General features: G+C 43.3%; 1 protein-coding gene and 1 long non-coding RNA gene across 2 annotated transcripts in view; one reads left to right on the plus strand and one right to left on the minus strand.

The window, feature by feature from the left end:
* Positions 1 to 305: 305 nt before the first annotated feature.
* DOCK4 (dedicator of cytokinesis 4) overlaps positions 306 to 21,127 on the minus strand; it is a 422,501-nt gene continuing 401,679 nt past the window's right edge. Inside the window, exons 44-54 of the mRNA XM_073899086.1 lie at positions 20,719 to 20,895; positions 19,922 to 20,005; positions 16,229 to 16,348; positions 15,769 to 15,890; positions 15,320 to 15,440; positions 14,192 to 14,273; positions 13,953 to 14,062; positions 11,576 to 11,648; positions 9,458 to 9,571; positions 6,202 to 6,263; positions 306 to 2,945 (exon numbers count right to left, since the gene is read on the minus strand). Coding sequence (XP_073755187.1) covers positions 2,508 to 2,945; positions 6,202 to 6,263; positions 9,458 to 9,571; positions 11,576 to 11,648; positions 13,953 to 14,062; positions 14,192 to 14,273; positions 15,320 to 15,440; positions 15,769 to 15,890; positions 16,229 to 16,348; positions 19,922 to 20,005; positions 20,719 to 20,895 — 1,503 coding nt within the window. The 3' untranslated portion in view covers positions 306 to 2,507. The remainder of the gene's footprint in view (positions 2,946 to 6,201; positions 6,264 to 9,457; positions 9,572 to 11,575; positions 11,649 to 13,952; positions 14,063 to 14,191; positions 14,274 to 15,319; positions 15,441 to 15,768; positions 15,891 to 16,228; positions 16,349 to 19,921; positions 20,006 to 20,718; positions 20,896 to 21,127) is intronic.
* On the plus strand, positions 3,411 to 15,357 carry LOC141373889 (uncharacterized). Its single transcript, XR_012380288.1, has 3 exons — positions 3,411 to 3,544; positions 6,086 to 6,224; positions 15,224 to 15,357. It is a non-coding gene; the product is annotated as an uncharacterized lncRNA (long non-coding RNA).

A 21,127-nucleotide genomic window follows, 5' to 3' on the forward strand; every position in this document is an offset into this window, starting at 1 on the left:
GACTGAGCCACCCAGGCGCCCCAGTGACTTGATTTCTTAAAACGGCTCTGGTTAGGTTAATTAAGAGTCCACCACCCAAGTAAGTCTTACTTCTCTACTGGTAGTAACCAATACCATTACCTTTTCAACTTTTTTTCTCTAAGGCATAAATAAGCTTTGTCAGGAGAAGGGCATCAACCAAGGCAAGACAAACCAAAACAGAATCTATCAACAAAAGAGTCTAACAATTTCACTACGATGTGACCAAGAGATTTACACAGCTTCTGTTCCAGGTAAAGACACACTGATAACAGGAATAAAGACAGTTATATTAAGATTAATCAGGTAATTTTATTAAATATTTACCATTCAGCAGCAACCAACATGGGGAACATCTGAGCTAACAGAATCTTTTGAAATGTTCTATATAGCTGCTTCAGAAATACACACACATGATAAATTGAACTCTTCATTGCCAAAAAACTTTTAAAAAAAAAATGGCGTCAAGAGCAAATAACACTGATTTATACAGTGCCCAAGCACTAGTCAACAATCTATTAAATTACAAAGGAAAAGGAAATCAAAGAAGCTTTGTTACCTTATGCATGTCAACTTATTTAAATGGAAGGCTTTACTTCTTTAAAGCAACAGGAATATGGAGCTTCCTATGTGTGTGTGTGTGTGTGTATTTTTAAGAATGTGATTACAAACACAAAGTGTTATCATCAAAAGCAGAAGCTAGTTCCAGAAATTTCCGACTGCAAAACTTGTAAGATACAAAGCTAAAATTCTTATGTTCCTTTTCTCAATAATGAATACTTCCACTAAACATAAATATTTTAACATATATTAATTTTTCTGACATTCAAAATTGTAAAGTCAATATGGCAGAATTATTGTTAAAAGCACATATGTACAAATATTCTTTTTCCATACATAAAGTATTTGGCATAATTATAACAATCATACTGCATCCACAACTGTTTGCTTTTATTTTTACTTTTTTTTTACACATAATGGTATCTCTTATTAAAATTAACCAGTTATGTACAAAAATACTTGAACATTTATTATAGAAAACCTCTGTAACCAGCCTCAACAGCGTATACCTGCTGAATGGTTTCATTAAGAGAATATAAAAAGTGGTCACTGCCTTCCAGGTAAGCTATCAACAAAAACAAACACGGTTAAACTAAAATGAGCTTCCCAACAAAAGAGGGAAAATATTTAACAGTAGGATTTAAAATACAGTTCATATTTATTGTCAATTGGGTGTTATAAACAGTCAGTAAAAGAAAAAAACAAAGATACAAAATACATTACTACAAACAAGGTGCTTTTTCCCCCCTCTCCCGCAACTGAGGCATAAGCATCCCTCTCTAGATCTGAGATGCTGCGTAGCAATACTCAAGCCAGAGAGGTCTACAGCCATCTTACCCTTCAAAAAAACAGGATCAGCCAAGAAACCAAGCTCCGGTAGAAGCTTGGAGAGTTGTGAAGAATTTTCTATTTGGTGCAGGGTTGAAAGTTAATGCCCTTACCTTTTAAAAGTCCTTTTGCCATTTAATCATACTAATATATTTTCTCTAAGGTTTTTTTCTTCGTTTACGCTATTGATTTAATACTGTCCTGTATTGATTCCTGAATTCTTGTTAATGGGACACATTAATTTGTGCCTATTTAACACGTGAACACCTGCTCTTCAGTGACAAATGCTGCAGAGGAAACTATTAAGTACGGAAGCACAAGATTCAAGTAAACATTTCTCCCGGGGTCTTTTGCTTAATCTAGCCGATTGGAACTCTGAAAGTAAATTGCACCTTGAGAAGAAATACAGTAGATACCATGATGTCAGGGTACTAGAGGATTTACCAACCGATTCACAAAGCAGAGTTTTAAGAAAGTAGACAGTGGTCAAATGTCAAAAGCAACCTTAAAGAATTATTTTGTTTCAAGAACAAAATAATTTGCAGCCCTACTCCTTGCAACCTCTTAAGTATATTGTCTAAGTAGCCTGCTTTAACTTGTAGTTCTGCTAATGTGCACTGATCAGTCTGTTCACGGAAAAGGCCAGAAATCTCCCCTTATTTACAGAAGTCTTCTAAAGTAAGGACCATTGTGTTAGGCTGTGCATTGACTTAGTAAGCTTTCTCGGAGTATCAAGTATTCAGTAAAAAGTATACAACAACATCACGCGCCATAGTGTTCGACAATATCCTATTGGCTTTAAGATGAAACTATATAAAAGTGAACGTAAAAAGATACCAAAGAAGTCTTTAACACTATTTACCACTTTCAAACGAGAGACATTGTAAGGAAAGTCAGCCATACTTCATGTAACGTCTGGCGTTTGAGATCAGTAACTTTTAATATTGTGCAACATATTAATAAGCAAGTTTTAATTCCATTCATTGAAAGACAAATCTGAGTAAGTTATTAAAGTGCCTACACTAAACGTCTCCTCGTCATACTGCCTATTCTCTTGTAAACGGCCAGGACTCGTCGTCGCCGGGGACCTGCAAAGGGACTCATAACTGCGAGACCTTGCGGGGCAGGGGCCGGGGCCGCGGGCCGGGCTCAGTCCTCCGGGTCCCGTTCTCCAGGTGGCCGGGCCGCGCCGCCAGCGGCTTGGGGGGCAGCGCGGGCGGCTCGGCCGTGACCGGGATGGAGAGGCTGTGAGGTAGCGGGACGGGCCGCCGCAGAGTCCGCTCGTACACGCTGTAGGGCGGCGGCGTCTTGCTCTCCTTGCGCCCCGGCTCCTCCGGCCCGCTGTAGCTCGGCGCCGGCCCCGCCCCCGGCGCCGACTGTTCGTTCACCTGATTTTCGAAGCCTGAGGTTTCCGAGGTGCTACACCGACTGAGAGAAGAAATCCCACTGCTGTAGCTGCCCGACAGGACGGGCGAGTTGGAGATCAGTCCTGGGGAGTGGTACTCCACCGGAGAGGGGGTGAAAGACTGCATGGAGCCCTGCTGGAAGGGAAGGGAAGGGAAGGGAAAGGGGGGGGAGAAGCCGGAGGGGAGGGAGACACAGCGGAGTCATCAACACTGTTCTGGGCTGCACGTGTACCTCTCAGATCCATGAACTCAAGCCCTCATCCCCGGTGCTTGGAGTGGGATTGGATCTGGAGCCAGGGCCTTGAAAGAGGGGGGTACCTTAAAAGGAGGCCTTTCGGGTGGGCCCTCATCCGATCGGACCTTATAGGCAGAAATTTGGGTACAGAGGCACGAAAGGTGGGCAAAGACCCTGTTAAGGCAGAGGGAGAAGGTGGCCATCTGCAAGGCAAGGAGAGGGGCCGCGGGAGACACCCAGTCTCCCGACACCTTGTTTTTGGATCCTGTAGCCTCCAGAACTGTGTGAAAATCCATTTCTGTCGTGGAAACCGCCCAGACTGTGGTGCTGGCTGGACTAATGCAAACACCCAGCCTCAGACTGGAGGCCGTGTCTTTCTCTGCAGCAAGACGGGCCTCAGGCATTCACCTGCCTTTCACTCCGTTTACCTCGCTGCCCATTTTACTCATTTTCAGGACAGAACGAGGCTAGCAGTAATCAGGAAGAAAATTCAGAGGTATATAATTAGTCCCATCATTTGAGCAGAAACCGGCAGAAACAACAGAAAGCCACTTCCCCCTTCTAGCTCGGCAGGGATGGGCTCAGAACTGGAGGACAGGAGCCGGGGCAGTCTGACTGGGGTGGGGGACGGGGGTGGGGGAGGCGTGGGAGGGGGGGGGAGAGTGGAGGGTGGAGAGGGGGATTGGGCCTCCTACCAAAGACCTCAGGAGGAGGAGTGAGGCACCCTAGGCTTGCACTAAAGTCCGCTCCCATTCCAGACCGGTGAGCTGAAGAAGCAGCACATGGGCAGCTCTAGACTGAAATGGGACCTGTTTCATCTGGCATGTTTTTTAAAAACCTGACTTGGTTACTAAGTTTTTAAAATAGGAAGATTTCACAAAACCCCAGATTTTTGAAATTTGATAAAAAAATGAGAAGTTCTATCAACAAGGGCTTGCTCTCTCTTAATGGAGATAATCTTTTGAAACAACTGAGCAGGGCCTTTCCCCTGGAGATAGGGCATGAATTCTTCCGTTTACCATATCTGTATGGTATCTTCACATTGTATTCTACCAGCTTCCTTCACTCATGCATGTTAGCTGTCTACTCAGTTGGCATCTGAGTTTGCTACTTCCCTGACTGGCATCCTATGGAAAAGGAGCCCTAAGTGATGCTCCATGTGAGGAGGGTTCTACTGGGAAATGTTGCATCCTATGTACTCCTTGAGTGCATTCAAAGCATAGTAGCATGTTACAGTCTTAACGATCAAGAAAATGAAAGGACGTTGCAGCCCAGGGTTTTCTAAACTTACCTGAGTACAGACCATTTTTTCATTTTTCATGTGATGACCTATAAAACTACATTCTATGGAACACATTTTGTGAAAGGTTATCCTAGATTAACTCCACCTTGGTCTCTCTTTTTAAACAAAATAATACTGGGAGACACAAATAAATTCATTTAGCAGGAGCCTAAAATTCAGCGTCGCCAATTAAGAGACCCAAATTCACTGCTGTTCACTGTGAACAATTAGACCGCAAGCTTAAAATAAGGCAGGTAAACTCAGTCTTCTCCACAGGATTAACTCCATCATTTAACTGCTGAAAAAATGAAGTTAAGGCAATAAACTGCATCCTAGGCATAGCAAAGCTCGTAACTTGGTAGCAGTGTGCCCTCTAATGTAATGCAGGAGTCATAACAGAAATATTCCCTTCATTTTCTCTCCAAGCCCCATTTGTATAGATATGCCTACAGGGCTACACCTGGCCAGTTAGAACATCACCAGCTCTGCAGAGAGAGAAAGTATATACCACCTTGCTAAATGGGACTGTTTGGTAGCTACTTGAATATTTTTATCCCTTCAGTTCTTTTTACAGAATCAATCTCTAAGACTTGCTGTCTTATTACTACTCTGCAAAATCAAGCTGGAAAATGCAGATGTTAATTGCATAGCAATATGTGGGAGCTCCTTTCGAGTAAGGCTAAATGTAAGACGTGGAAACATCATGTTGCTTCCTTTTCCATCACATCAACGTGACAGTCTATGGCTTCCAGAATGAATGCAGTCACGTGTACGTTATGATTAACAGCTGCATTGCAGAATGACAGAAAAACTAGCAAATAATTTGCACTCTCCAACAAATTTCTGCATCAGAAACGTTGGCAATGCAAATGAAATCACACTTCTTTGCAATTTTCTCCATTTTGGGGCTTTTGTTTTCCAGATTCTCAGTTTCTATCAGCAACTATCCTTAGCAACACAGATGCATTGGATCACGACCTGCCCCTATGTGTTTTTAGAAGCTAATTTGTCTTTTTCTTTCACATTAGCTAGAAATACCTCCTCAACAGAAAGGACACGGAGCATGTAAATCCTCACTCAGATACAAAATCATTCTTTTAACACTCACTTCAACCCCATATTTGCCTCTGGTGCAGCAGCTCTGAACACCAATGCCTATAGGTACTGACAATCCTTGCAGCCAATCTGATTCAATTTGGATAGAGACTAAATATTATTCTTTACCTTCATGAGGGATTTTGTATGTTTAGCGATGTTAAATAGCCTACGTTTACCTATCAATTTAAACGTCTCACCTTTAAAGCTTTTCAATTTGTTTCTTAGAAAATTTTTAATTCATTTTACTGTCGTATTTTTCACGATCAAGTATATATCTCTAATGTAAATGAAAATGTTGGTATAAAACATTAAAGGAGGAAAAAGTTGGGTGTGACTTTGTCAAGTGGTTGGGACTGACAGAAGCAAAAAGGCACAGGAGACCATTTTCTAGGCTTGTTGACCGAGTTTTTCAATTTGTTTTTTTTTTTTTTTCATGTCCCTGAAACCAGAAGACCAGACTGAAAACATCCTAGGAAATACAGTGGGACCATATTTCTTTCCTAATTCAGTGTATATGCAGATTCTAGTCTGTACATTTTCATTGCCACTATTTGGGTAATGAAGCTAATAATCTGAACACAAATGGCTCCGATGGAGGACGCTCCCTAAAGGAAAGCCTAGTGTTTTCTTACCAATCTTCCTTCACCCATTCTTTAGATGTTCTTTGCCTGGTCTGCACCTATGAAAGCAGCTCAGTGATACCAGGGATGAATCATAAGGAAAGAAGGAATGTGGGGCCAGTCTCTCGCCTGAGTCTAAATACGAGTCTGTACCTTCAATGGAGATCTCCCAGCAGGTGAGGGGGACACGGACGTTGTATGTCTTGCTGGTGAAGCTGTAAACAGAGAGAGGAATGCTTTGAATTGAAAAAAACCAGAAGGTTCATTATCTGCACATGCCCTCTGTGTACAAACCCATACAGATGATCCAGTGCCTAAAGACCTCCTAGGCAAGGAGGGTAGAGGAGAAACTAAATGATGCCTGTCCAACACGGACCCCTCACCAAGACACGGGAGAATTAGTGAAAAGTCACCAGCGCATACATGATGCTATACAGAAGTGACAGGAGCTCGAACTGGTCCAATATCCCATTTCCCAGAAGTCCAGGTGCTTTTCCACTGCCTGATCTGTTTCAAAAGGTGCTTTTAGGTGTGAGGTGCCGGGGAGAAGGCTTTGGAAAATAGCTGCCGACTGTGGTCTGAGCAGCAAGGAGATGCACACCATCTAGGCCGGTTAGAAGGGGTCCATGAGCATAAATTGACACCAGCCTCCCCTTTCACTTCCCAACACTCCCAAAATAGAAAACCCTTGGCCACATCCAAACAAGAAGTGAGAAGTTTTCCATTTCTCTCCCTCATGCTTGTACTCAGGTCTTCTCTTTGTCCCCGGGGGGTGGGGGTGGGGGTTGGTGGTGGTGGTAGTGCTCTATGGATTTCATCATTATGGCAAAGAAGTGCTGTCTCTCTCTTTCTCCCCCTGGGTTTTCAAGCCCTACAGCTGGGAGGAGGCACGTGATGGCACTGCTCTGTATGCTCGGGGGTCAGGTCCAGCCCCCTGAAACACAACCATGCGCACGGAAAGCTGCCGTGACACAGTCAACACGATGAGGATAAGCCAGATTTCCCAATTCCACCTACAGAGGTTTCACTGAGTTCAGGGTTTGTTGCTCTGTGATCAGCTGCCCTTCTCCCAGCTGCCAAAGTGAGGTTTGCAACTCTTCAGAAAACTAGAGAGAGGCTGAAGGAAATACAGACAGACAGTTACGGATCTCCCGACAGTGACCACGGATGATGATGTGAGGACAGACCAGGAGAGCAATCAGTGCAGAAGGGAGGGCAGCCCTGCCAGGTAAAAGTGGGAGAGGAGAGGTCACCTGTGTGCTCTGGGTGCTAGCGCACCAGGGGGAGTGGCCCTTTGCAGCCACGTGGGGGTGTGCAGCCCCTGCCTTGCGCACAAGGGCATGCCGTCAGCACCTGCCACTTTCAAACACCAGGGTTCCTTCTAGCCTGTCGGTTGCGGGGGTGGATGACAGAAGGAAGTCCTGTGTGAGTGGAGAGACAGACACTGACTGGGAACCATATTCCTGCCACTGCTGTGTGTGGCGGAAGCCGAAGTTTACTGCCGCTTAGGCTCCTCTTCCTCCTGACGCAGGCATTCCGTGACCCCACCACCGTGGACTCCATAGCAGCCCTTGCAGCCACAGCCTGTCCACAGAGATGTTTCTCTAGAAAGGCATTCTCCCCCATGGACCTAAAAGAGTGCCATCAGTATCCTTGCCTCCAAGTTTGACTGGGCCTAGGATCTTAACTACCATCAATATTACTGTTCCTCTGAAAATGCCTTTCAAGTTTCTGACATGACTGATACAACCAGTTTAAGCTGGAGACTCCTTGAATCTCTGTACAGCCTGAATAAGATACAAATTACTTGGCTGATGAATCTTAACCATCTCGGGCCACAGTGGTATTCTGATGCGGGTTATCGAGGAAGCCTGGTTATTTCTTGTTCTGTTGAAAAATCACACATGCTTTTCAAAACCTATTGGTGACTTTTAGCTTTGACAAGTATAGAACAAACTGGGTAGCACACAGTTGTTGTTTTTTTTTTAAAGTCAGTAAAAACAGAAAACAAAGATGAGATGCTAAAATACAGCAAATGAAACCTGAATGAACCCAGAAAAATCCGTGAAGAAAATGATGTCATATTTTCTCTTGCTTTTAAGCCAGTTGTATTGGTAAAGCTCCAAAACCACTCTAGATGTGTGCAAATGTTGAAAAGACTCTCCCCATCACCAAGACAGGCAGAGTCAGCAGAGTAGGTCTTAAAGACTTTACCATATCAAAGTTACCAAGGTCACCAAGCAAATGGCTTATTCAGTTGGAAAGGGGGTCTGTTATTGCTATAAACTCATAAAGTTTCCTAAGAATTTTCAGTGGTTCTCAAAATCTAGAAAGGTTTGGTAAAATACCAACTCTAGGGCCTTACCCCAGAAATGGTGATCTTCTGATTCAGTAGGTCTAAGACTAGGCCTGAGAATTTGCTTCTTATGGGCTCCTGGGTGGCTCAGTCATTAGGCATCTGCCTTTGGCTCAGGTCATGATCCCAGGGTCCTGGGATCGAGCCCCACATCGGGCTCCCTGCTCGGCAGGAGGCCTGCTTCTCCCTCTCCCACCCCCCCTGCTTGTGTTCCCTCTCGCACTGTCAAATAAATAAATAAAATCTTAAAAAAAAAAAAAAAAGAATTCGCTTCTGAAACCACCACCCGAGGGGCAGTACCCTAAACCAACCCCTTGGGATATCTCACCTTTTTTTTACGATTTATTTATTTAGAGAGAGAATGCCTGTGTGCAAATGAGAGGGCATGTGGTGAAGGAGGGGCATAGGGATAGGGAAACAGTCTCAAGCAGACGCCCCGCTGAGTGCAGAGCTATATGTAACATGATGTGGGGCTCGATCCCACAACCCTGAGATCATGACCTGAGCTGAAATCAATAGTCAAACCCTTAACCGACTGAGCCACCCAGGCGCCCTGAGAAATTTCACTCACTCTTGAATACAGACCTCTCTAAGCAAGGGATAGCAATGGATGTCCCCACAAGCCTATCAAAAATTATAGTCAGTCAATTCCTATGTTGGGGCCATGTGAAACCCTGGCATCAGTCCTGAGAAAGAGTGAAGTTGGCTGAGTTAGCAGAGGTTGATAAGAATGAGGTGGTTCAAGCAAAGGACAGAGAAAATATTAATGGCTCGGCAAAGGTTAGGGTACCTCCCCAAATTTTAAGGATGGTGCCTAGCAGGAGAACAGTGTACAGAATCTGTCTATGGAGTTTATAAGAGACGGAGTACTGTCTGACTTCACAGTAGCTAGAAAGTTCAGGAAAGAGGGAAAACACTGTAAATGAATTAAGCTACTAAGGTTTTTACCTCAGACCCCAAATGCCTACCTTTCTCTGAGGAATTCACGACAAGCTGGAGTAGTCATAAAAGTTATTTTATAAAAGTGATTGTTCAAATGCTTCAAATACCCACCAGTTTGTGTGGGTCTTGGAGGGACAGGGGGAGAGAGAATTTTCCCACTATCCGACATGTTCTTGGCTTCTTTCCCACTGTCCAGGCTCCAGCTGCTAGGGGTGGGATTCACAGCTGGAAGGGAATAACACAGCTAAAAACACATGGTCCACTTTGTCCTTCAAATGCTTGAGATCTTAGAAGAAAGTCAAAATTATCCAGAATGAAAAAATCAACTGGATTTAAAAAAAAAACTTAAAACCCCAAGAGACCTCTTATATACTAAACCTTTATTTAATTTTCTACCTCACAGTTATAGTTGACATTTAATTGGGTGTTAGCATGTCTATTTCCTCTCAAGCAGTCAAACAGAACTACAGATCTCTACCCTAGAACCGTAGAATCTTGTTGAGAATTACAAATGTGTTTTAGATGCTGGATAACAGATGGAGGATGTAGTCACTAAAATATTTTCTTTTTTTTTTTAAAGATTTTATTTATTTTTATTTTTATTTATTTATTTTTTTATTTATTTTAGAGAGAGAATGAGAGATAGAGAGCATGAGAGGGAAGAGGGTCAGAGGGAGAAGCAGACTCCCTGCTGAGCAGGGAGCCTGATGTGGGACTTGATCCAGAGACTCCAGGATCATGACCTGAGCCGAAGGCAGTTGCTTAACCAACTGAGCCACCCAGGCGCCCCCAGATTTTATTTATTTTTAAAATATTTTCAAACTTGGTTTTTAGTGGAAACTTCTGGACAAGTGGCACCCCAAAAGGCAGAAGGCAGTGACGGACTAGTATTTCAACTACCTTGCAGGATGACCACGACACACCATCCTGTTGACCAACTCTTTGGGAAAAGGACCCTTGTTCCTGAAATCAATGGATTATACTGAAGTATGTCCTAAAAAAAAAAGTAATTTGGAATACTGACAGTATCATTCCTTTTTTGTAATTTGTCTGTTCCATGCTTCAGTAAGATGCAGAAATATGGAACAACCCTGTTAGGAGCAAGGGCAAGCCACGGACGATTATAAATAGCTGCTAGGAAATCAGGTTTCCAAAAGCACGTCTTAGAATTTCTAGGGGCTTGCTCCCTGTACAGACACTGCCATCTGATGGACACGGCTAGGATTTCAACATTTTACTCGAAATTACCACGTTACTTTCAGGGGATGGAATCACCACGCTTACAATAATTTTTCTCAGTTCGTTTTAAATTGGCTTTGTGGTTTTCTTTGGTAGAAGGGCTGAGAAAAATACTAAGTTCTCCAGGCAAAGATTAAGATTCAACGTGTAACATTCAAGCAAGATTTGTGTTTTAAAATCATTTCGGCTACCGTCTCACTGATTTCAATCTCACAAGGAAAGTTTTAATGTTAATCTATCCATGTAGTCCAATGACAATACAGTTCAGTTCTTAATGAGGGCAATTAAAGTGCACTTTATGGGAACATTTCATTGGTGGCTCGATTCATTGGCTTAAGGGACGGCATGGATTTTTGGCTTGACCCTGCGCGAGGCATATAGGTGACTTGCTGTAGGCCCCCACCTGCACGGTGGAGAGAGTCACATTGAATCTGCTCTTCATCGCCTGCCGTGTTGCACAGACCGATGCTAATTGGCTATTAACTGCTATGCGTGTGTTTCTCATTTTTTGTGTGACCTTGAGGCAGGGCACACTCCATCATGCACTGGATTGCAATTCTTAAATAGTATCTGAGTCACCACAAACAAGAGATGAACTGGCAGAATGAGCTTTGTAAGGGAAACAAAGAGTGGGACCGGGGAATCCATTTGGGAAGGTGCTATTTTTCACTGTGCTGAATAAGTAGCCTCTTCAGCAGCTCTGTTTCAGGGGGCACGGGCATTGCCTTGGTGACCGGACCCCAAAAGCCATGTAACTGAGGAGTTCTAATTTGCTCAGATTCTGCTGTTCAATCCTACAAGAAAACAGTTTTGAAAGAATGCATCACAAAGGACTGTCTCTCATGAATCCCCTAAAGGGCAAATTAGTCCCAATCATTAAAGATCCGGAGATCTGCCTTCCACATAGACACATGACAGACTGGAGAAAATGAGGACAAAACAAACCCTGACGCCTGCCGGGACCGATGACGGGGCTGGCTTGATACCCACCTTTCTCAGGTGCAGAAAGATTTGGGTCACTGCGTGGCAAGGCCCCTTCTCCAATATGATTAAACAGCAGCCTCTGCAAAGGTACAAGAGTCTATTTTTACGGTGCAATATGCTGTCATGTAAGACCTTCTAGAAAATGAGATGATTGTCTCATAACTGAAACTTTGGGTTCAAAATCATTTTTATATGGTACATGATGAGCCTGGGAACCAAGAATTCAATTACATTTGAGGAAAAAAGGGAGAAGAGTCTTAAGTGTAAGAAGTTTGTATTAGATTTTAAATGTAAGTGGTAAATATGTTTTCATAATAAAATGGAGGGAAAAACAGTAAGCAGCAGATAAGCTATGGTGCTCTTTATAAATAAGAATGCTCAGACTGACAATATGAAACGCAGATAAGAATTAAGAAATATTAGCTCAAAAAATCTCTAGTGAATGGACATGTTTTCAATCCTAGGTTAAAAACATATGAAATGGACAATATTCTACGATTTTTAACCCATGAAAATGCCAGTTTTACATGGTTCTACCTAATACGTTAAGAGAAAAAGTGCAAGTCCTTTAAAGTAGATGCACCATAGCAATGTGTATTATTGAGGTTTTGGCAACTACACACTGCTTCACATTTTACCAAAAGTGGAAAAGTCGGAGGCTAATCAAGGAAGGCTTTCAGAGTCCCCCATGCGGGCAACACGAGCTCCTGGAGCAGATGGGACCAAGTGTGAAATTCCCTTGCAACATCAAGTGACAAAGGGAAGGAAAACTGGTGAGCTGGTTCAGCCAAACGCACTCAGAGAGAATTTCTGCGAGACATCAGTGTTGTGCAGAGGAGGTATCCTGGGGCTTTCGGGAAGATTACACAATCAGCAAAGATAAACCAATCAAGCCACATCCCACTCGCTCTCATCCATTTCCAGATGCAGCTACAGACTTCTGCCAGGGTGGTGTAGAAAAACAGAAAAATTAGCTGGAACATAAGTAAGTATTGTTCTCCGCTCCTAAATTATTCCCAAATCATCGGTAAAACGCAGGGCTACCCAAGAATCTTCACGTTGGAAACCACCCTTCACAGCCCCTGAAGTGCCCAGAGAACCAAGCCCTTGGCCCTGCCCTCACCTGGACTAAGGATGGATGTGGGAAACAAAGGCAGAAGAAAAATTATTCAATTTCCTTACTACCCATACAGCCCATTGACCAAGTCCTTGAAACAGGCAGAGGGATATTCCTCTAGGGACTCAACTGCCTTGATGTTGATACTTCGCTAAGGACAAAAGGCAATCCTAGCCTGACCACATCCCCCGCCCCCCCCCCCCCACCCCCAGGATGCTGTAAGCCTACTTTAACATATAAAAATTCTTTTGGAAACTTCCTTTCTCTCTAAACCCCCCACCCCCAGATACATGTTGGCAATCATCCCCTAAGCATATGGCCCATCGATACACATCTGAAGGGTCTCATGAATCAGGTTTTATTAGACGGCAATAAATGACACTTTCCCAACAATAGCTAGCCCCTCAAGGTCCTGGGAACCTTGCTTCCAAATTCCTTAGAGACTTACGCTATCCCCACCCCCCTCCCAACTTGAAAGTATGTAACGGGCTGCTCCTCACGACCCCGGTGCCGCCCTTTCTGCCCACAGGTCCTGTCCCCATGCTTTTATAAAATCACCTTTTTGCACCAAAGACGTCTCAAGAATTCTTTCTTGGCCATCGGCTTCGAACACTAACATCTTTCCTACATCAGGATCACTTCAAAATCAAGTCCAGGCAGGAGCTAAGGACCATGGTCCTTTACTCCTGGGGGTGGAGGGACAGTGAAAGCCTGCGCACTCAACTGCTCCTCCCTCAACGCATTAAAGAATGGCAAAGGTGAACAGAAATTGTCCTTGCACTCCTGGGTACCTCAGAAAGGAACCAACTGAAGCTCTCTCAAACTAGGTAGAGGCCAAAAGAAAGGCTGCTGGACAGATCATGTTTCTCCTCAAGGGTCTTTTGCTAATGGAGAAAGTTGCTTGAAATTCCTGCTACACACACGTGCAAACACACACAGACACTCCAACTCATTCACCTAATTACCCTTGTACTGTTTAAATAGCAGCAATGAACTAGAGGGGTCAAGGAGGGAAAAATCATTTCCCATTTTCCGCTCCACTTTACTGCTCAGGCAACAACCCATGTATCAGTATCAGAAATATGGCTCCAACAGAAACTTCGAACAACAGGCATGGAGCAGAGGTTCACTCTCCACTCAGATCGACTTGTCTAACACAGCCCATCTGGTTGCCTCTGGCAGGTACAGGGTTTTTCTGCAGAGATATGTAAGCAATTTCAGACACTTGTTTTCTAGTATCTCCACCCCCGCCCCCCAAGGGACTACCTGAGAAGGTTCCACAGGTGTTGGGTAGATGGCACTGCATGGTCTCTCTCTCGGGGACAGGCAAGAGTTTTCTCTGGAATGTTTGTGTTTGTCAGACAACAAAGGGGAAGCTGAGAAGAGAAGGAAAGGAAGGATAGTCAGGGTGTGGTGCTGGATCTGCCTGAAGGACATGTTGGGCTGGGGTGCCAGGGCCACAGCTCCTGGGGCACCCTCAGTCAGCCCCATACCCTGGCACTGACCTCTGGCACTTGATGGGGCAGAACTTGTCACATTAGGTGAAGCAGAGTGAGTCGAACTCAAGCTTGAGGTAGATGGACTTGGCTGCAAATACATGGGAGCTGTTATCATCCACTGCTGAGAGGCTCCAGAAAAGTGACATACTGAAAACAAGATCCCTGCCCTTTTCTTTCAAAGTAGCCAAAAAACAAACAAGAACAAAACAAAAACGGAAAGAAAAAGGCCATTTAGAAATAGAGAAAAATCTCAGGCTGATGAGGAAGCCTGTCTGAATCAATCAAGAATCCAAGATTTAAAAACAAAATACTCCGGGGGGAAAAAAAAATCTGAGACTTTGACTCCAGCCAAAGGAACACATTTGAATTAGTTATTAGTTTTCTGGATCTACTGGGATGGAGGAGCAGGTAGCCCTTGCTGACTAACGGACAAGCAGAAGGACCCCCAGCCTAGGGCACAGAGACAGGGGAGTGCTTCTAAAAAGCAGAAAATGCACCTTCTTGTTTTCTCCAAAAATGTGCTCAAGGCATGAATTTGGCAATATGTAGTATGCCCCTTTTCTAAAGACAGTGGTGAGGAAAATTTCAGCTTCTTCTTACTAAATTATTATAAACGCTGTATAAGCAGGGTCTAAATAAAATTCTGTGTTGCAGAGTTACACTGACTAATGTCCTTAAAAACTATTTTGTTTCTTCAGTAAAAATTTTTACTATGAACATTTTCTGACATGAGCAGAAGTAGAGACATTGTATAACGGCCCTCTCAACCGTGTATTGTGAAGCAACGAGGCCAGTTAGCAATGCTAAGAGGCAGCCAGGATGTGGTGACAGGCTCCAAGGGTCCCAAATGGAAGAAGCAAATCAGAGGCAGGTTTCAAAGCTAACCCTGCGTAGTTCGCCCAGGCTTTCCCATTCTTGCTCACGTTTCTGAGAGTGGAGGGGGCAGTTTTGGGGGAAACCTCTTTGTAGACTCCAGAGACCAACAAAGCAGTGAGAGTGTTTAAAGGTTTGTCCTTAACTCAATGTTCTTGCTCGCAGATCTGTTCAATAGCCCAGCAGAGTGGACAGAAACTCTCATGATTGAGACAGAAAAGGAATACACACGACCAGACGATTAAAAAGCCAATCAAGTACCTGCATGTTAAAGACTTCATCAGAGCTTTCTGATTGCCCTGTAATATTGCTTACTTCAGCAGAAGCTTGTGAGGACAGTGAGGAGGAAGAATATCGGTTGACAGCTGGGTAACTTAATGGGCTGTTTTGGGGGAAAAAAAATGGTCATTAACTCAGTCTCTGAATTGCACTTTATCACATGCTGGCATGGTATAAAACCAAATGAAAAAAAATATGTACATCCCATTTTGTTGTCTCCTGTTTGCCTCAATATAGTCAAATGTTTGATTTTATTTATTTCTCATGCTGTTGCTGTTTTACCAGTGGCAGATGTCTGCAGCTGCCTCGCGGGTTAATTATTTCATTAAGAAATAGCGTATTTGACAAATTGTGCCATAAAGAATGAGAGAATCATTCCAGATCATCTTGGGGGGATGCCAAATTGTCAGATAATTCAGAATATGACTTACCTGCGTCTGGGAATTACCCTGGTACCATCTGGGCTCATAGAAGCAGGTGCTGAGTTTCTACACACGCGGGGGCTTCCATTAGGAAAATGGACTGGACTGGCTTGTATACAAGCAGAGAACTCCTAGAGAGGGAGTCAAGGGAATATTTTAGACGAGTAATTAAAAAAAGGGGCAAAAGAACTCGTGAGGTATTTTAGCATATTGTTATGAAATCTTTACGTAAGGTTATAAAGGTAATTTTCAGTATTATTAAGCTTTCTTGCCCTTTTTTATTTTCATAAAAGTTGAACAGGGCAAATAGAAAATGATGCAAAATTTTAATACTGGAGGACTCCCTGGTAAGATGGTGCAGTTTGGTAGAAAAACCAAAAGATGTCACTATTGGATACTTCATCGTCCTGCTAACAAACAGCAACTGGCAGTGGTCACACTGCCCCCTATGGACACTTTGGGTACGTACCTGTATCCCTAAACTTGACTTCATCACAAAGAACTGGTCAACCAGCTTTTTGTGTAGGGGTCTCATATCTTGAGGCACAAACTTTTCGTGCACGGCCAAACCAAATTCCAAAATCTGTGCCTTGATAACAAGAAAAGGAAAAAAAAACCCAAATCAGTGAACAATTCCACCAAGTGCCTGCTAGAGGGTCAAGCACTGTACCATGCATTCTGCATGAGTCATGGCTAATTCTCTCAACCCCACAAGAGAGGAACAATCCTTCATTTACAGGTGAGGACACTGAGGATCAGAATGATCCTGAATGTACTAAAAGACAAATGGGGATTCAAACTTAGGTCTTTCTGATTTTCCTCCTACCCGAAGTTTCTTTCCCATGTATTTTAGATTTGTAATAACAACCCTTTTAAGCAGTTATGTGTTGCTTGGCTCCCTCTGTACTTCACAGGATTGGGCAGGAGCTGCTCCCTGTTGGTGGGGTCAGGAGCTTCTCCCCAAGGGATCTCTTCTCTGGATGGTACACCCTTTTTCAAGGTACACCTCTTTCTCTTCCATCAGGTTCTGCTGTGTCCATCTCTTCTCTCCCCGCCCCCCTTTTCAGAATTTGGTTGAGGAAGACATGGAGGTAGAATAGGAACAGGAATTCTATATAGTTGCCCTTCTTTTTGTTTTTGATAAAAATGATTATTCTGGTTCACTTATAATGCAATAAGGAGCAGCTCCTACTTAAAAAAAAAAAATAGGTTTTCTGTGGTGAGGACCCAGAAAAGATGTACACAAACAATTCAAGTTTCTTTTGTTCTTCAACTATGTATAGTGCTTAATTCCTCTGAGTATCAGCTGTCTTTTACATTTAAAAAAATGCCCCCAGGCTAATGTGGTCAAAAGAACAAATTCCACGGACTGTGAGAAAAGCAAATCACACCATCACCACAGTGGTTTTTATCTTGACATCTTGTAAAGATTCAAGATTGAAAGCTCAGGTCAAACAGGACTGAGCCTGGTGGGTTAGAGTGTCCAGCACCTTCTGTACGTGGGCAGGACTGTGGCAGCCCCTACCCACCGACAGCATATCTGCATAAAAATAAAAATACCTTAAACCTCAAGGACACCTTTACAGGGAGTAGTGAGAGTGGAGTGGATGTCTGAGGCATAAAGGAAGAGTCTGATGACGGGAGAAGGGCATGGAAGAGTTGACCTCAAGGGTAGGAATCCAGTTTCCATTTTAAACACTCGCTGTAAGACTGTTTTGTCCGAATCACGTTGCAGGCTGGGTTGTCCCAGAAGTAGACGTTGGCATGGAGATGAGGATGTTTACCGGGGAGTCACCTGGCATCACTGTCTGTGTGAGGGAGCGGCAGAAGCAGGGCTGACTAAAAAGAAGTCCAGACACACAGCAGTCATGTCAGCCTCTGCCGACACGAGGGGAGCTCTGGGCCTCAGACAGGCTGTCAGAGTTGTGCTGTGCGGGGCCCAGAAGGCTGGGCTGTATGTCTCCTCGCCTCAGTCACTGGATTTGGGCCAGCCAGGAAGGTGGTGATCGTGGGCCAGGCAGCATTCTGCAGCTGAGGCAACAACAGTGTCTGTCAACAGCCACTACTCCCATCAGCTGGGCCAACAAGTCCTTTCTGGAAAAGCCACCAGGGCAGGGCATCTCCGAGGCCCTCAGGTAGTTTATCTGAACCACCTCACAGAGGTCCAGCTGAGGGTAGTGGCCTTGCTAGCCCTAACCCCTGCTACTACGGTCTCACAAAGATGGTGTGACCTGCCGGAGGTCACATGGCAGTCACTTGTACCACTTATCCTATGATAGAGATATAAAGTCTCCTATGTCACGGTTCTTTCCACAAGGCCCTGTGAACATAGGCAGGATGTGGAGGAAACAAAGGTGCCCAATTTTATTTTTCTTGAGAGTCTTCTTGGTCCTTTTAATTTTAACTCTGGGGAAAGAATTCAGTCAAACTGAATACACCAATAAGAGTCCTGCAGTGAGGCAAACCACTCACAAGAGACTGTGCTCAGGTTAAATACTGATCATTAAATATCAACAAAGGCCACAGTCATTCCATAATCCTAAGAACTGGATAACCTAACTTGCTCACTCCTAGTATCTATATCACCCCCAGGGCCACATCGAGAACTTAACTTATTCTCGATTTCCTTGCAGGTCACCTTAAAGTAACTCCTTTCTCTTTTCTAGAAGCTGCATAACTGACCCTCTTCCAGCCATGGTACTTGTCCATGGCCACTTCTGTCTCCCCAGTATTAAGTTCTGTGGATTAAGCCTGAAGAGCATAAAATATGGATGAAAATCAGATACAACTTCATCATTTTCTTATCCGAAAGGGCATGCCTTATTTGTTGATTAATTTTGTATTATCAAGTAGAAGGAGATGCTTTGGTCACATTTTTTCATACGTATTCCATTTTTTATGGGTGTTAAATGTCCTTATTTCCTATTTAACTTAGCCTCTTAACCATCATGTCTCCTACCTCAGAGGTTTTCAAACATTTTCAGGCCAAGAGGTAGCTCCAGGAACATAGCAGGCAAGAGATTACTCTAGTTCTTTGTACTTGCTGGAACTAAATAAATAAACTATGCTTCTTTGGAGTAGGAAATGATGAGCTTGTATCTCGTTTTGTCCATATCCTATCATCTATAGGCTTAGTCTTTGTTTTAAAGCAAAGTCTATTGATTGCCCCTTACTGTAACATTTAAGTAAGAATCTCATTCCTTCACTCATTCATTTATCTATTCATTTATTTTGAGTTGGTCTGAACTTACGTGAGCCCAAAATTTTGAGTGAAAAGTTGGCATCAAGCCTACAGCAAGTCTTTAGGGAGAGAACGTTCTAACACTATTCCAAGAGACTACATGAAGTTGTCCATTTTAAGGGGCTGCCGTAGTTTACTCATTTTTAAGTTTATGTTTGCATTGAAGTGGGAAGTAAAAGTAAAAATTAGCAAGTTGGAATACATTACAGATGAATCTATAATGCTTGGCTGACCTCTTCTGTTAGAACACTGACGTAGAGCCATTTGCAACGACATGGATGGAACTGGAGGGTGTTATGCTGAGTGAAATAAGTCAATCAGAGAAAGACATGTATCATATGACCTCACTGATATGAGGAATTCTTAATCTCAGGAAACAAACTGAGGGTTGCTGGAGTGGTGGGGGGTGGGAGGGATGGGGTGGCTGGGTGATAGACATTGGGGAGGGTATGTGCTATGGTGAGCGCTGTGAATTGTGCAAGACTGTTGAATCACAGATCTGTACTTCTGAAACAAATAATGCAACATATGTTAAGAAAAAAGAAAAAGAAGAAGATAGCAGGCGGGGAAGAATGAAGGGGAGTAAGTCAGAGGGGGAGACGAACCATGAGAGACGATGGACTCTGAAAAACAAACTGAGGGTTCTAGAGGGGAGGAGGGTAGGGGGATGGGTTAGCCTGGTGATGGGTATTAAAGAGGGCACCTTCTGCGTGGAGCACTGGGTGTTATGCACAAACAATGAATCATGGAACACTACATCAAAAACTAATGATGTAATATATGATGATTAACATAACAATAAAAAATTTAAAAAAAATAAAAAGAACACTGACGTAGAAAACCAAGGAGATGGGTCTCTGGGTAACTATGCAAATCTAGGCAGGAAAGAGAGCAGGTGATTGGCTTTTGCCCCCACCTTACCTGCTCAAGCATTAGCTCTCTTAACCGTGCAATTTTCTCTCCATCTTCAGGGTGACTTAAGATATATTCTTTGACAAAAAATGCCTAGAAAGAGAATGGAGAGTCAGTTCACTTCAGGAAAGTTAAAAAGAAAGTGAAAGACACAGCTGCTTCTAAAGACCTGGCATCTTCAAAGAAACACCACCGAAAACCGCATGTGTGGGGCAGAAGGAATGACTCCTACTGTGGGCAGCTGGTCAGAAAGGGCATATAAGGAAAGGGTTGTTTAAAGAGCCGCGATTGTGTAAATAAGTGTCTCTGGTAAAGCAAGCAAATAGCAAATCCAAATCAATAAGCTTTGTATCCTAAAATAAAGTGCTTTAATATTCAGTATGACTAAAATGGTGGCCTCCTCACCTTCCAAGCTGTTTTGCCTTTCTGTTTAAAACCACAAGGGCAGATGAAAAGTCCATTTAAAGTACCTTCTAAACAAGATCAGACATTTCTATGCCCATGAGTCTCCTTGGTCAAGGAAGTGGTTTTAGGTAGACATTTATTAAACAATCTTGATAATTTCACCACTTTATTCATCCAAGCACACACACACATGCACACACTTTTATCCCCAAAATACCACATATCGGCAAATGGAATAAGTGTGCATCACAAATGACTGTTTGCTCCATTTAACGAAGAACTCTGTGTCAATTGTAACCCGATATTAGCATGAAGATGTGTGTGCATATTTTGAAAAAAGACTTCTGAAGCCCTAAGAAATCAAATTTAAAAGCTTTCAGACAACAATACCTAATCCTCACCTCTTGATACCTGGAAACTCCACCATTAACCGCAGCATCTATAACTCCATTCAGGCACATAGTCAAGGGATTAATATTCTGCATCTGTCTTGTCTGACACTGACTAATCAGAGTCTTCAGCTGCTGATTCTTATTTTCCAACACTTCAATTGCATTTTCCAGAGGACTCATTTCTACCTGAGAAGCAAATGCACATAAACATATTTTGGATTTTGTGACATTCAAGAAGAAAGTAGATTATCCATGTTCTGAATTATCTGTGCTCCCCTTTGGCTCCCATCAATATCTCTAACAGGGGCTATACAGTAGAATAGACAAGGATGTGGATGACAAATTAGCTGTTCACTGAAACGCCTGGAAAGTGAAGGGGATTATACTGATTGGTCAAAATGTGGTTGGGATAATCAGC

The sequence above is a fragment of the Callorhinus ursinus genome, unplaced genomic scaffold, assembly GCF_003265705.2.
Source record: "Callorhinus ursinus isolate GAN/ISIS: 27379988/994484 unplaced genomic scaffold, GSC_fseal_2.0 scaffold12, whole genome shotgun sequence".
Lineage (NCBI taxonomy): Eukaryota > Metazoa > Chordata > Mammalia > Carnivora > Otariidae > Callorhinus > Callorhinus ursinus.